The sequence below is a fragment of the Bactrocera dorsalis genome, chromosome 2 (genome assembly GCF_023373825.1).
Source record: "Bactrocera dorsalis isolate Fly_Bdor chromosome 2, ASM2337382v1, whole genome shotgun sequence".
Lineage (NCBI taxonomy): Eukaryota > Metazoa > Arthropoda > Insecta > Diptera > Tephritidae > Bactrocera > Bactrocera dorsalis.
The window spans coordinates 530,879-548,133 of record NC_064304.1 but is presented as its reverse complement, the minus strand read 5'-3'; the positions used below and the strand labels follow the sequence as shown (position 1 = coordinate 548,133).

At 36.9% G+C, this 17,255-nt stretch overlaps 1 protein-coding gene across 1 annotated transcript; it reads left to right on the top strand.

The window, feature by feature from the left end:
* Positions 1–534: 534 nt before the first annotated feature.
* LOC105232546 (octopamine receptor beta-1R) lies at positions 535–15,966 on the top strand (the record flags this gene model as incomplete). The annotated part of the gene is given in 6 exon segments (XM_049447943.1): positions 535–1,648; positions 6,529–6,726; positions 6,838–7,009; positions 15,022–15,158; positions 15,509–15,691; positions 15,813–15,966. Coding segments are annotated over 6 exon segments (1,536 nt in total), but the record flags the coding sequence as incomplete, so codon positions are not given.
* Between the last annotated feature and the right edge of the window lie 1,289 nt (positions 15,967–17,255).

The following is a 17,255-nucleotide window of genomic DNA, read 5'->3' as shown; positions in this document are numbered from 1 at the left end:
GCCGAATTGTACAAATGTATTTTTCGTTTTTAATCAGTTACGTACATAGATTTAATTCGAAAGGAGTTTTTAGAAAGCAGTTCAACATGCAAAGACGTATTTCGGTAATTTTAAAATTTTTTGTAAATCCTTCCTCACACTGGTTCAATTGTCACCTTCGCTGCAACTTGCCACACAGATTTCCATTTTATCACAATTTATATTGAGTCGTATGTTGGTTGTTGCACTGTTCTTGAGCTGACATTCCGATTATATAATATTAATGCCACTGCACGCGCAGATGAGATGAGAGGATAAAGTAATATTTGAGGTTCCGTTCTATTTTGAGGCTAAAAATAAGCTTTCCAATTACAGCCAGGATACGGACATTTCGTGCAAGCCTTCTTTGTTTAGGCACGAGTAATGACTTTGTACGTGTCCGTGAATTTCAGCCTGATAATGTGTGTAGACAGGGACGCTTTAAGTGGGATATCGTTTTCATTCGCTCACACACACACATTCACACGCACATAATAAGTGTATTAAAGGTATCTATTTTCTTTTCAGGACCGCTTCAGATGGGATATCGACCACCGTTAATATAACATAGAAATTGTAGTGACTGCAAAAAGACAACAACAACAATAATTATGTCATAAGTCAAAAAGCCTCAGCGTAGTTAGAGAGCAATTTGTATTGTTACCTCAGAAACCACCAAAGTAGCGGCGTCTCCGAATAGCGCAACCATGCATTGGTCCATAAGAAGGCCGCCTTTGCTGCCGCTTACTAATCCCGTTCGGTTTCAAAGCACATGGACGTAAGGTTTCGCGCAATCACTATTTAAATTACGCACACAATGCGCGCCGTATGCCGTCAATGCTGTTAATGCCAACAAACAAACAGTAACAAAAGCAACACACATCAAGACTAACTCAGGCTAGCGCCAACGCCCAATACAATCAACGCCAACAGACGCAATGCCACAATCATTAGCCACAACAAGTGCCAACAACTTTGCGAAAATAACTGCGAGCACAATAACGGTGATGGCTGCGGCGAACACTAAAACTGTAGTTCTACTCGCCGTCGCCATGCTCGTTCTGTTTGTGGCCTTCTCAGGGAATGTGGCTGGTGTGGCAGCAGCGGCGACGGCGGCCAGCAACACGAACGACGAGCACTTAAGAATTATCGCCGGTGCGGATTCTGGCGAAGCGACGGCCACAAAAGCCGCAATTACTTTGGCAAAGCACATTGGTATAACTGGACCTGTTGTTGTTGTAACATCTACGCCACCCTTGCAGGACGATCAGCCGATGTATTTAGGTTTCATTGCGAGCGTGTTGCTTAATGATGAAGACGGTAATGGCAGTGGTGGCGGTAAGGGCACAGACAGCCGGGCCGGCCTTGGGAGTGCAAATGGTGGCGGCAATTTAGTTCCTATAAAATCGGCGGTGGCAGCTGCCGCGTCCGCGGCGGCGAAAGCATTCAACGACTCGTTAGCGTCCGCCGTGACGTCGACGTCGACGGCTGCGTCTGCTTCAACACCCGAATGGTCGACACACTTGGCATTTGTCATATTCAAATGTTGCGTTATTATACTCATTATACTCGCAGCCATACTCGGCAATGTGCTCGTGATTGTGTCCGTTATGCGGCATCGGAAATTGCGGTGAGTATACCTTCTTACATAGTGTGGAAGTGAAGAGCATCGGCCAAGAAAGAAGGCCGGGTGGAAGTGTTGTTCTATTAACACCTTAAGTCTTACTGATGGAATCACATTTGAGGTTAAGATGAATTATCAGTAAAAACATGTGAAACAAATATACTATCCCTATGTGTATCCAGATATTGCTAATATTGATTTTTTCATAACGATTATGTTACCACATTTAACGGGGAGACTTAAAATTCGTCCAAAATTCGCGGTCGATGAATATTAAGGTTACTTGTGAAAAATACACTTTATATGTATACTCGCGTACACTACCCTTGGCCTCTTCTCCTCTTCTTGTGGGACACAATTTATAACTCATAATAAATATATAACTATGTTGCCAAGCAACAGATGTTGTTCTCTGCGGGAGTAATTTAGTTGCGTATGCACCATGAAAGCCGCGCTCATGTTTTCCTTAACGATTACGATTATTACTTTACTAAAATGTTAACTAGAGTTCGTGCTTAATGCTGCGATAGAATATAGTGTTACAGAAAATTACACACTTCAATACTCGCATGTTTTGTGCACTCGTTCCGATTGTATAAAAGGTTATATAGCCAGCGAAATAGAAGCAAGGAGCTGAATACATAAATTCATGTAAATATATGTATATATATATGAAGACATATGTACACATATATTGTTACTTTACTTTTCAGAGTCGCGTTTTATGAGTTGGTTATTAACCAAATAGGCATCATCCAATATGTTGTTGGAAGAAGAGTAGACACAGTTCCAACTTTAACGAAGTTATTTGAATCTAGAAAACATTTTCCTAAAATTTCAAAAAAATATGCAGTGTTTTAAAGGCCAACATTTACCGTCGCAATTGTTTCAGGGAAACATGACTCTACAAGTAAAATCTTCGTTGAGTCGCTGTCGGAAAACGAGTATGACTTGTTAAAGGAATAATTTTAGGGCTGACCTAAACTATACAGATCACATAAAAGGGAGACAAAATATAAATTCATCTCCCGTTACTTAAACTCTTAACTTCGCAATCATTAATATTAAATTTGCATCTGTTGGAGGGCAATTAGGAAAGGTAGTTCTGTAAAGTTTCAACAATTAAAATTAAATAATTTAACTAATTAAGCGACTACTAGTTCCCAGTCTCAGTGTGGATACGTAGCTAGTTGTAACATGTAATTTAAACTCATTCAAACCATAAACCTTATGTACCTTCTGAGTAATTGGCCAGCTGCCAGAGCAAAAGCCTCATAAATTCTTTAACATCGTGTCATCATTTATTAATGGTATTTGTAATTTGCCATTTTTATACACGCAACCCAAAAATAAACACCTTACTCATCCACAGACATATTTGCATGTGCTTCCACGTGTGCTTTATATGCGTATGTATGTGTTTGAGAGGGAATCCTAATACTAATTAAGCTTAATTTCCCATTTCTGCTTGACGGCGTGCTTCTTGCTTGGATTACTTCCTCGGCGTCGTGAGCACAACGTCGTTACGGTAAGGTTAAGTACGAGCATTCTGATGTAAATGGCGCAACAACGAAACCCTGCTCAACCAAATACACTGTGGTAAAAAAGTTTTAGGTAACAGCATAAGGCTTAAGAGCTGCTATTTAACTTGTCTATTTGCCAGTACGTCCTCTACCATGAAGCACGCTTATTCGCGTTAATGGCAAAGCGAGGGCGGCACTTGCGTTGTCTGGGAGTTACATTTCCATTCAACTCTGTCTTCCCACGACTTTTTGGTTTTTTACACTACGCTCGGTCTGTATGCCAATGCCCAGCGCCCCATTAAATGTGTATTCAAATGTCACAATGCCAAATGGCACAAGGTAGACGAGCTTGGCTGTGCCAATTCAGACACAACTCCTCTTCAGGGCAGCGACCGCCAAAGCAGTTAACACTTTGCTGCGCACGCCTTCAAAACGCCCATTATATAAGTATGCGGTGCGCATACCTGAGGGCATATTTAGTTCATCTGAAAGTGTGTATGGTCTTGTAATAGCTTTGGAGTCACCTTTCGGGCCAACAAAGATTTGTATGCCTTCTAGCCACATACTTTTATAAGATCAAATACTAACGCAGCAACAATACCGCTGGAACTCGAAAGGGATTAAGGACGCAATTCATATAAAACAGAACGGAATGACAGCGAATTTAACATTTGCATTTACAATTTTGCTTGTTTAATTTTATTCTTGGCTGCGCCCATCCGCCCTCTTTGCTTGTTCGCTTACATACGGTGTTATACACGTCTGTGCCAAGTCAGTGTGTCTGTATGTTTGCGTGCCGTTATCGACGTGTAAATTTAATATCAGTTCAGAAAATTGACAAATTGCTAACGGTGCACGCAGCAAAAAAGGGAAATTAAAATAAAGCCAATTGGAGTGAAAGTGTGGTGGAAAAGGCGTTATCCGCAGACGGTTGCCGGTGCGTATGAGTAATCAAAAGTTGAGACAGCAATCGCTAGCCTCAGGCAGAATGACAGCGTATTACGTGACTATGCGTTGTAAAGCTCTCGAATTGAAATAAAATCGCCTTAATGTGTATTTTCTGCTTGGATTGTTCAACATAACAATTTGCCCACACGGCTGTAATTTATGAAACCGCGTCCACCCCTTGCCAATGCTTTAGATTTCAATATTATAGACTTCACTCACCAACAATGAATTATGTTGGATCCTAAGTGCACAGGTGTCATACTATATTAGCAACGTAGTATTTTCTACATTTTATATAGCAATTAACAATATTTTTCTCCTTTTATGTAAATTCTATGTAAATTATCCGTAATTTGTAAAGGATTAGAGGGGATTATTCAATACATTCAGCCGGAATGTTTGAATTTTATTTAAAAAAAGTGAAAAAATGTATCAAAACCGGTGTGTAGATTTTGAATAAAATAAATGCTGACATCTTCTTGTTGCCATCATATTATCAAACAAAAATGCGGATCGAACAAAATTTGAGTTGCCTACATTTTGTTTGACGTGCAATTTTATATTTTTGCTGAAAAGGCAAATAGAAGAACAAAGTTTTCCACGAAATTTAAAGAAACAATTCACCCCACATGCATACATGCATGAAGTTTAGTTATGTGATGCATAAAACATTAATAATTTGACAGTAAGGAACATTTAAAGGTAACCGAGCTCCAGCCGCCTATCAAGTCGCTTGTTTAAATTCTGAAAAGAGTAAATTCGTCTCATTAGCTCCTGCAACAGAGCTTAGGCTTCAGTTTAGCCCTAAGCGTACACGAACACACACACACACTTAAACATCTCACGCTGTTGTTTATATTGACAGCGCAATTGCACACTTTATTAGTTGTCACTTCTCTTGACTATATTTGTAGTGCTTGCTGAAAAGAGAGCTCAAATCGATGTTTGCGTAATTTGCCAATGGCTTTAGAAATAAGCGCTTATTTACTGGCGCGCAAAAGTGGCTACGCGTGATGGCAATAACGGCACCACTTACAACACTAACACAAACAAAACATCCAGTAAAGGCAATCAATAAGTGACAGTTTCCACCAGCTTAATGACTCAATCAGACAATATTTCAATGCAGCACCAAATGAGCTCTGAAAACTTGACAAATGTCATTGCTCAGCTCAGCACCGAACTCACCGAACTTCGGAAATTTTGAAATTGCAATACATTTGATGCGTGTTTCGTCTGTCTTGCTTGACTTCAACAACCGCTATTGATCTCACTTTGGTAGCAAAATTAGACGCATTTTCATTTTGTCTCGCCTTCTTCTTTTGTTCAAATAAACCCAACTCTACACTCGCAATTCAAAAATATTACGCCCCTTTCTATTGAATACATTTATTTGCATTTCTATGTAACATTACAGATTTTTAAGTTTTTATTTTGCTTTGTTTTTGTTTGCGAATCAAGGTATATAAATAGGTAGATAAACAAAATAATGTTGTATAAATAAAATACATCGCTCCTATATGAAATTTCCTCGAATTTCAAATAAATGGCCCAAATTTCTCAAACCCATAATCCAGCCAAATGCCTTGGATATGTGAACTCCGCTTGAATGCTGCTTCGCCTCCCATTCGGCTTGTCAAGATATTTTTTGACATTTGTTTGCTATTAATATAAGGGCATTACAGACATACACATGTGTGTAGCAGGTGTATATTTACTCATGCAGCGGAACAAGTTAAAAAAAAACAACCGCAAAAGAAAAAAAACAAAACTTTCTATGAGAAGCTGCTGATTGTGTTGTTCTTGTAGTGAACTCAGAAGAAAAATAAATTTGATGCACAGACATACTGACTTCCACAATATATTCATTAAGTAATTTTCAGGACTCAAATACACATTTTCATCACTTTCTCAACATTAGCTAACAAAATTAAGAGAAAACCTTCTCTTCACAGGTGTATTTTGTATTTTTATTGATTTTCTATTACGTTAAATGAATATATGAATTGAGCCACTTGTCAATTCACTTGTCTATTCATACGCTAAATTCAAGAGGGGAATCGGAGTGGACAATTGACCCCCAAAAGAACAACAAAGTGGTAGTTTGATCTAGAAATCCGATCATAAATAAGATGGTTTCTTCTAAGATCGGAATGCAGATAAATCCCACTTTAATGGATTAAGTATATGTACAAGTGAGAAGAAGAAAAATAAATCGTCATTTATTCAATGTCTTACTGTATTTCAAAGACTTTTATTTCGGGCTACCAGTTAAAGTATTAAATTTCCCCTAATGAGAAAGAAAATTATCAGTCAGTCACTGGAGACAGCTGTACTAGAAGTTTTCGGAAATTTTTATTTCTTGCTGCATTTTGCTGATTCATTCTTTGTTTTTCTTTTGCGTTCCATCCACAGCATTATCACGAACTACTTTGTGGTTTCGTTAGCCGTGGCTGATATGTTGGTGGCCCTGTGCGCCATGACATTCAACGCTTCCGTCGAGATTACCGGGAAATGGATGTTCGGCGCCGTAATGTGCGATGTGTGGAACAGTTTCGATGTTTACTTCTCAACGGCGAGTATTATGCATCTCTGCTGCATATCCGTGGATAGGTAAGTAGCAATAATCAGTTCCCACAAACACTTATGTATGTATGGAGTGAGGGTTATGACTAGAATTAATGTGGCAATTTGCGAGACTTTTTAAAATTTCTACCATTGCAGATATTATGCGATTGTGCAACCGCTCGATTATCCACTGATTATGACGCAGGGACGTGTGTACTTCATGCTTTTGATGGTGTGGCTATTGCCCGCGCTTCTCTCATTTCTACCGATCTGCTCGGGCTGGTACACGACGGAGGAAAATTGGAAATATTTAAAAAGCAATCCACACGTAAGTAGTACTTATTGACCATTTTGTATATGTACTTATACGACTGAACATGAGTGAAAGAAGGATGAGCAAGAGGGAGCATGAAATGCGAGTGCGAGATTGGAAAGCGATTGACGATGCTGCGCTGTTGCAGCAGTCTGCCGTCAGTCCTTGCACGACTGGGTTTATGGTTACAAGTAGTGTGTGCGTAGCTGTATCATATGTAACGGTACTTCACATTTTGAATTATGAGTTTGATTTTTCTTACAAACCATCTTAGTACTTCACTCACATTAGCCTAGCTTTAACAGTTAGCAATTACTTAAGATGAAAACGGATGCACACGAATTCACAGGGTCTCGCCATACTGAGTCTACCTTAAGAGCTACAAAGTTATTAGTTGACCTTATCTAAAAATTATTGATGTTCAAGCCAAATCTTTTAAGAAAATCAAGTGTGTTGAACCCATAAATCGAACTTAGGTGGTTTAATTTTAAGTAATATTTCCGTTATACTTTTTATTATATATACAGTTCGTGATAATCATAATTTAATACTAAACTAAATATTTATCATCCTAATAAGACATTTCCACTGGAAGCTATGCACTTATGATAAATAATTTCGAATTAGCTGCATTTCCCGTTGGGTGTATAGGGTACACATATAATATATACATATATACATATATTATTGATACACACTGTACGACTATGAATTTGCTTATGCCTTTTTATGTTCTTAACGTGCACGAGTAAGTTACTTAATGTCAATTTTCCGCGTTTTCCACATTTTTCGCTCCAAATGTGATTTTCCGTCTTCCTGCCTTGCTGCAGCGCCATTACCGTCAAAGTGTGTTATGCTTTTTAAAATGTGTGTAATACATATTGATATTTGCATTACATGCTTATACCTACTATACATTAACAAGCAAACTTTGTAATAATTCAAACTAAAATGGAGTGCTTCCTGACTGAAACGTCAACTCGGAGCGGCATCTAGTCGCGGTCTGTGCAACTATTTTACCTCGATACTTCGGCCTAGTGCGTATACAATATACAACCAACATGTTAAAATGTTAAAATAAATTTATCATTGGAATAGTTGCTTATTTACATACAGGTCGCTGGCAAATCGCAAACTTTGGTACATTGCCTTGGTGCTTAAGCACAAACTGGAAATTTTATATATGGATGTATGATATTTATGTATGCATACGAAGCGACTCTTTAGAGACGATTTGACAAAATTTAAAGCGCAAACCGACAATTTTGCTAGCAAAAATCCACCATTGTTCACATATCTTTCATATAGGCTAGACTTAAATAAACCGCAGCTGGCTTCTTATCACCATATTATCGGTGTCATATTATGCACAAACATTTACAAATAAATTGCTTTGAGTTCAGTTTGAATTAACTTGAGTTGAAGAAATGCCAATTTTTTCTCGACTAGCAGAAGCAGACGGTCAGATGGGTTTGATTAAAAATCAATAAGTCTAACTTTAAAAATTGTTCAATGTGAGTCAATTTATCATACATATGCAATAATATTAAATGTAAGCTTATTAAAACCATTGATTGACTCATATTGTCAAGAAAGTAAAGGGTGTCAGGAATAATAGAATCTAAAACACCTTATTCTTGATTCAGGGTGGGCGCTCCAATGTTTCCTTCTCCATCAATAACGAAATTTGTGTTAATTTAAATTCGATTACGAAGTTTGCGTTGACTCAGTTTCTTTTACCTCTTCCTGACATTATGATAATGGCAAGAGTGTGAAAAGTGCAAGCAGTCTAATGCATTCACCTTGAATTTCACCTGTCAAGTAGCCTGTCACAAGAAGTGTCTCAGAGTGGCATTTGAATTTAATTACTTTAGCATATGTTTGTATGTTTGTTTGCATATCTTGTCTGAAAGGCGAGAAGGGGCATCATATTTGGGAGACTGTGGCGTGGTTGCCAATTCGTAAGTGTGTATTTTACCCCTGGATGACCCAGGTTTGCGGCACTGTCTGCACAATATCTTTTTCCAGACTTAATGACAGATATGGGTCCTTCAAGCAAACTGAAATTCGCATAAAATCTCACTTTCATTGCACTTCAATATCGATGTATGCGCCATTATGCAGGGCTCTTTAGATGAAATTATGTTTCCTTTGTTTGCCATTTAAATTGATTATGCAACTCTACACACTGCAACCGGCCCAGCGGCCCACAGCCACATCAACCTAAACATGCGCAGCCACTTGCCTCACTAACTGCCGACTATACGAGTATAGTAATTGCAAATGGCATTGTGAAATTATAATTAGCTTGGCTGACTTCCGCAGCGTGTCAAAATGCGGCGTCGACATCCTGTTGACTCTTTGCGTGTATGTGTATCTACATATATGCATTGAAATCTTCATTGCGTTTGTTGTTTGCTGTCATTATGTGGAATCGTGGTGAACATATCCTTGTATGTGGGAGCATCTATGCATGGGTGCTTGAGTGTGTGTATTATATCAAATGAAACGGTTGGTTGCCCGAGGCATTTTACATGTATTAGCATAAAGTTGCGCCATAATTAGTTTTCAGTTGCGTGTTTCTCTTGACGAAGTTTTGCTTTCTATGGTTTTATAGCAGGCATTTTGTTTTTATAGCTACTCGCCAAAATTTCAGAAATTTATCTTGCGCAATTATCTGTTGACAGTCGTTTTTGTGAGTCTATTTCGGTGATTTCCCCAAAATGGAAAAAATTTAATATCGAGCTGTAATTAAATTTTTATTTTTGAAAGGCAATACGCCTTCACAAATCAAAGATGAGTTGGACTCTGTGTATGGTGACTCTGCACCATCGTTTACCACCGTAAAATTTTGGGCAGGTGAATTTAAACGTGCTCGCAGGAGCTTGGAAGATGATGAACGTCCTGGGCGTCCAAAAACTGTAACCACTAACGATAACATCGCTAAAGTTCATCAGTTGGTACTAGACGACCGCCGGATTAAAGTTAGGGAAATAGCTGAGATTATTAAGATGTCAAAAGAAACTGTTTGTCACATATTAAACCAAGATTTGGGCATGAGAAAGCTGTCCGCGCGTTGGGTGCCGCGTTTGCTTACGCTAGACCACAAACGTGCGCGCATGAACATTTCCAGCGCTCTGTTGGCTCAGTTTAGAGGCAATAAGACCGAGTTTTGGCGCCGATTGATAACTGTAGACGAAACTTGGATTCATCATTATACGCCCGAAACAAAAAACCAATCTAAACAGTGGATTGAAAAGGGGGAACCATCCCCAAAAAAACCGAAAGTTGTGTATTCGGCTGGGAAAGTGATGGCGAGTGTTTTTTGGGACAGCCATGGAATTATTTTTATCGACTATCTTGAAAAAGGAAAAACTATAACAGGAGCATACTACGCATCATTATTGGACAAGCTAAAGGAAGAAATTTCGAACAATCGGCCACATTTGCAAAAAAAGAAAGTCTTGTTCCACCAAGACAACGCACCATCTCACACCTCAACAGTCGCCATGGCGAAAATCCACGAATTGCGGTTCGAACTGCTTGACCATCCACCTTATTCACCGGATCTAGCACCAAGCGACTTTTTTTGTTTCCTCAACTTAAAACTGCGCTCGGCGGCCAAAGATTTTCGTCAAATGAGGAGGCAATCTCTTTCGTGAACTCGTATTTTGAAGACAAAGACGCCAAGTACTATTTGGAAGGGTTGCAGAGATGGGAGCATCGCTGGGAGAAGTGTGTGGAGTTACAAGGAGACTATGTAGAAAAATAAAAAAAAAATTTTTGAAAAAGTCGCGTGCATCATGGTTAGGTCGGTTATTTATCGGACAGCCCTCGTACATGCTCTTAATTTTCATTGCCAATTCCACCTTCGGTGAGCCCTCGAACTGGTGATTAGGTATATCCACAATAACAATGCCTGACATTTTTCCGTTGATTTTCAATTCATAATTTTGATTAAATTGCAATTAAGTTGAGCCAGAATATTTGTTTTGTTGCATGTGATTCGAACTGAATACGGCCCTCTCTTCCAATATTACTAATGTATTAATTTCTGGGTATCCCAAAATAAAGCAAGATTTAAATTTACCGCCATTTCAACTAGTATTCAGAGTTGACGGAGTTAAAACACTATTCCGAATTCAGTAATGAATTATTACTAAGCGTAACCTGTCGGCTGTCGATTTTTGGTTTTTAGGGTTGTCAACACTTTTTCACATTAATGGCTGCAAAATTAAATTTGGATTTTTGAGTATAGTCACCGCTGGTCAGGGCTGCAAATTTATTAATTTAAAAATTTTGGATTATAAATTAGTTGTTCATCGAAAAAACTTAATGCAGGTTTTGGGATTAAAAATTAGATTTTTAATTTTTTTAATCCAAGATGTTTGTTTAAAAATTTTATTAAAAATTGAATTAAAAAATTTAAACAAATTTTTTATTTAAAATTTCAAAAAATTTAAAGAAATTTAATTTTTTTAATTTTAGTGTGTTTGTTTCCGACTAGTATTGCTCTGTTTAAAATTGTAGAACACGATGTACGCAAACGCGTAAAAATGTTAGGTTCTAAAACAATTTTTTTAACACTTGATTATATGCATGGGATTAATTTTTTTTTTCAAAAAAGATTTTGGAACTACATTATTTATTTTTAATTAAAATTTGTATAGAAACATTTAGTTTTAATTAAAATATTTAATTATTTTATTTTTTGTTTTAATTAAACTTAAATTTTTAATCCGATTTGTGAGAATTTTTATTTTTTAAATTTTTTGGTCCGGTATTTGTAATTAAATATTTTTGAATTTTAGTTCTTTAAAAAATGCTAATCAAATGTTAACCAAAATTAAACTAAAATTTTGTATCTAAATGATTGCGTTAAACATTCGTGCGGGTGCGTGATTTAAGCGAAGAATTGAAGGCTAATAATTTGTGTGTACTCGTTTTACACAGCAAAGTTCACTAAACAAACGATTAGCGAATTTCAATTTAAATTAACTCAAAATTACGCACATGCATGCTCTCGCGATAAAACAGCACATCGGCAACGAAATTATCTATTAGCGATTAACTGGGATTCTGTTTAATTAAGTCATAATTGCATAATGCGTATTTGAAATAATCCAAAAGCCCTGACACACGTACACACGCCCTGATCGCACCACGCACCCAGCTTGAGCACAGCCAAAGCCCCTCCAGCGAGAAATTGTAGTGTTTGCCTTTGCGAAGAACGATTTGTCAATCAACAAAGAGCGCCGAGGCTGTGACAATCTCGTGGATGGTGTTGAAGTTTGCATTAGAATCTTCCAGTGGTTTGTGTTGCTGCGACATAGTTCGAATTAATTCTATTGTTCCGACAGCAATTAAAACTTTTCATAGTGCAAAAATTTAACTCGCTTGTCGTTTGCACAATGTTTTAATCAGCAAAAGTCTGAACGGGCTTTGGTTAATGGTTGGGGAGGAAGAGAGTTAATCGCGTGAGTGGTAATTTAACTCGTAACTAGATCAAAGACAACATTAAGTATAATTCTAATAGGTTCACTAACTGCCAAGACAAAGAAGTGGAGCACTTTCGACTTTAGTACCAGTACTTTGCTTTGATTTCGTTTCTTTTTGGTGCCTGGCGCATTGCTCTAGTTGAAATATTTAAAACAGAAACTTAGGAAGCTAAATGTTGCGAATTTCAAACTAAAATTCCAACCACTTGCGCCAGAAAATAGTTGAATGTGAAAGTTGGGAAGTATGAATGAATGCTTGCAAGGCGACTTTCGTTTGGGTATTTCCTTCCCTTTTACTCGCCTGTCGTTCGCTTTGTGGGCGAGAAATTCAGAAGAGGTATACGATATTTGCACTCAATAAATGGTATAATTTTTTCTGGTGCCCCACTAATTTATTTCTTTAAAAGATTTTCCGTGACTGATATTTCTTTGAATATTCAAGCAAACTGGTTCGTAAAAATAAATAAATGGGTTTAAAAAAGCTCGGCGCTTTGCTGTGATGAAAATTTTATAAATCCCGGTTTCGTTCTTATTTTAACTTCTTTGTTATTAAATGCACTAATCCAATCGTGTGATCTTTGATTAATGGCTCTATGTACTACAGATATCGAAATGCAACAAAATATTATTGGATATTAAATCGCAATGATTTTAGAGTGGGATAACCCCTGATAAATAATGAAATATTTTCATTAGTAAATGTTTGGCAGAGAAGTATTTCTACCACCCCTTTTGCCTTCGTTGCATATGACATCGACCAAAAGTAAACTTACAAGCCCGAAAGGCTTAACTGTGGCTCAGTGGTTGTACGAGTATGTATGTAGTCAAGAGCGCGTGGCCATTCGATTGTTTTAGTCATTTATTTTGGCTTGCCAGCTTGACCTTGTTGTCACGTTAAATTTTCCTCTTCAGCGAACGAAGTCTAATTCGCCTATCAAAAGTGATTAAATTGATGGCGGAAAAATTGCAAAATTCATCAAAAGCCCACATCACGTACGGAGCAACAACAATTGCTCCACAGATAGTGGCAGAAAAGGTTTTTGGTTAAAATAATGTTATCGATTTTAAAACATAGTAGATGGCTCAACAGGTCAATATAAAAGAATTTTAAAAATTGTTAGAATATATGGACTCCACCACCTCCATGACTATTCTGCTGTCCTTTGCCATCTCGCTCATTTCATAATTGACTAAACACCTCAACGTTTGTTGTTCGACTCAGAGAGTGCATACTCTCTCGATGAAGGCAATGAAAGGAGAAGAAATAGAGCAAAACAATAATATATAATTTGGAGAACTAACGGCATTTAAATTAGCATGGAGGATATTATATTTTGGTGATCATACTTTCAGTTGCTACATGGTCGAGCTTTTTCTTCTGCTTTAATCGACAAAAGAAGCATTCTTCAGGTTTTACTGCTTCTCCTAGTGGCCGAGTTTATAAGAAGCTTTTTTCGCAAAAATCATGCTCACCCGTTTAGCACACGAACCTCTGAGCAGAACTCAAAAATTCTAACTATTCGGCCATATTCGGTGCGGCCACTGTATTATAAATCTTAAAGTAGTCCAACTCCTCAAAAATGGAAAAATTGGAAATAGAAGTATTGTTCGATGAATTACTTATGTATTAATGAAGGTTGAAACCTTAAAATGTGTTAAATGTGACATTGAAAATCAATTAAAAATTTCTTATGTTCTCAGCAGTGCAAGGAGAGTGTGAAAGCACAAATAAGTAAAATAGAGACCGCGAAAGATTCAATACAAAGCAAAGGTTATAAAAGCGCAGTTCATTGTTTACCAATCGTTTTTCCTGCAAACCAAATAAAAGATAGGAAAAAGTCGTTAAAGTAAATTAAATAACGAGTCCATTTACACAAAATGGCTCGTCTTAATTAATTCGAACGCACTCAGCACTCAAATGGAATACGCTCGATGTGTGGCTCCCGAAAAATCACTAACCCAAAATCACAGGCGCGCTCGGAAGCTGTGAGCAATGCAGCACAAACTTTTGGTACTTTTAGATCTTGAAAGTAATTAAAATCAACGCTTCTTTTAATGAGCGCAAGAAACGACTGAAATGGCCAGTTATTCACTGCGTGTAACATTCTCTCTCAAATCACTATCAATTACGTTATTTTATTGTAATGCTAGGTTGGATATTTGAGGTGGCAAGTGTGATGTGGCACTTATTTAGAGTGCACCTAGTCTAAGTTAGCATTGTTTAAATATCTTTGAACATGTTTGTCATCGACAAGACCGAAAGAAAAGAAGAAAATACAAAGGAAATAATGAATATAGTTTCGCTCAATGAAAGGTCTTTAATTTCCTCAGAAGCGGTAAGATTATATATAAACCTCATTGAGTTTTAATAAGCGGCGTTAGGTGTTGGTTGGGCTATATAATTAGTGTGACAAGTATTCATTGTATTACAGAGTTGCAAGCGTTTACAATTTTTCTATGCGGCTCTCTGCATTTTTTTGTTTTCTGTTAAGGGGTTTAAATCGTTCGCTTCTTCCATCTTCTATACAGATTTGCGAATTCAAAGTGAACAAGGCGTACGCCATAGTTAGTTCCTCGATGAGTTTCTGGATACCTGGTTTCGTAATGGTCTTCATGTACTATCGCATTTATCAAGAGGCTGTACGACAGGAACGGCTTGTCTACAGGTAAGTTGTGAATCCGTGAAACCAAGAAGCATTTACTTACTTCCTGTTTTTTGGTTATATTTTTTCAGTTATTCATTCATTCTGTTGAAATATTAACATTTACTTTTACAATTGACAATCTATCAGCTTATGACTTCGGTATTAGTTAGGTAGTTAATGTATTCGGATTCCTTTTTAATTCATTGCTTACGAATTTCGTATCATACACGAGAGATATATGTTCCCTATCTTTTGTTTAAAAATATATAAGTGCTCTAGTTTTGAGTTGTTTGATTCATTTTTAAGTAGTTTTGAAGGGTCAAATTCTTCTACTATTCATTTATGTGTTGCCCTTTTTTTCATCCTTTCAGATCCAAAGTTGCTGCCCTCCTTCTAGACAAGCACTTGCAGATTAGCCAAATACCAAAGCCTCGACCAAGCATCCAAGTCGAACAGTCGACCATTACAACAATGCGCCGGGAGCGTAAGGCCGCACGCACGCTTGGAATAATAATGATTGCTTTCCTACTCTGTTGGGCGCCATTTTTCCTATGGTAATTGAAAAAAACTGAATGTTTTTAATTGTAATACAAACAAATACTCTCTGCTTTCATATTCATTTAAGCCAAGATTCAATTTAGTTATTATTAGGCTTTTAAACTTTATATATTTCAGGTATTTAACGTCCACACTTTGCTCTAGTTGCACCACACCGCGCATTGTCGTTGGTATACTCTTTTGGATTGGCTACTTCAATTCGGCTTTGAATCCCATCATTTATGCCTACTTCAATCGTGATTTTCGTGGAGCTTTCAAGAAAACACTGAAGGTAAGTCAGTAACTTCCTAGATTAGTTCGCAATGTTAATATATGCTTTACATGCATATTTATATACTATATTACATATGTACATATCGCTTGCCGCTTATAAGCAACACGAGCATTTCAGCAAAAATATGGCAACATTTTTTAAACAACTGTTATTCTCTCCGACAAATCTTATTTAATATCTTATTATATATATACATATATACTTTATAGAAGGTGATTTAATGCCTTTTTGATTTCTTGGCGATCTTGTGGAATGAACTAACCTAAAATACCTCATTTTATGACCGCTGACATTTATTTGGAAGGACCGTGACTGCCACAGTGGTATACCGTTCCACTATTAAATCAAAGTTTTCAAATTCCGACTTATATTTTTCTTTTAATTATAATTTTTGTTACATGATATTTTATGTTTGGATTGTAAGCGGTTCTAAAAGGAAGCATATAGATCTCAGACGAACTCTTGACTTCTAAAATCAGATTTTTTATTACTAATTTTTCATACTTTTAGTTCCTATTCATTTGAAAGTGTTAACTCTCTTCTTTTAAACTTATTGAACAAGTGCACATACAGAAAAGCAATTGGACATATTTATTGACAAAAGCTCCATCAATCATTATTGGTGGTACACAGCTGTGCAGACACAGAAAAATTGCATTTGCTTGTATGCTACATCAAGTGAGGTTCGCGATATGAAATTTCAATTGGGTAGATTAGTTTGGCTTAGTTAAGTACTTATAGCTCAAACCCTTCGCTGTTGCTTTTAAAGAAATTATAATTTCATTACCATAAATAATTTTGAGTTTTTAAATAATTTGCTTGGAGTAAAGAATTTGCTGGAACAGGCTTCTCTCTTACTCTTAGATTAATCTATTAATATCATCATTAGTTTAAAGATAAAAAAAAAACTCAAGCATCCGACATACAGTTATGTAATCTCTTTGAATCGAAGCTGTTAGCATTTCCTTCGGCTTTTGCTTACACATATATGCGCTTTCAAATATGCAAGGCAAGCAGTGATCAAGGTTACTTGATTTTTTATTCCTTCAGAGGCATTTCGGCAGTCTTTGAACCATACTTGTAGCTGCCTCTCAAATTTCACATAGATATGAGATTAAAACGATTGAAATTCCATTTAACATATGACCAACGCATGCTTATGTACGTGTTTATGTACATACATACATATATTGTGGGATCCAAGAAAATGCAAATACAAAATACACTTGTTTGTGCGCAAGCAAATGCATAGCATAATTTAAAAAATATATCAAACAACACATTAA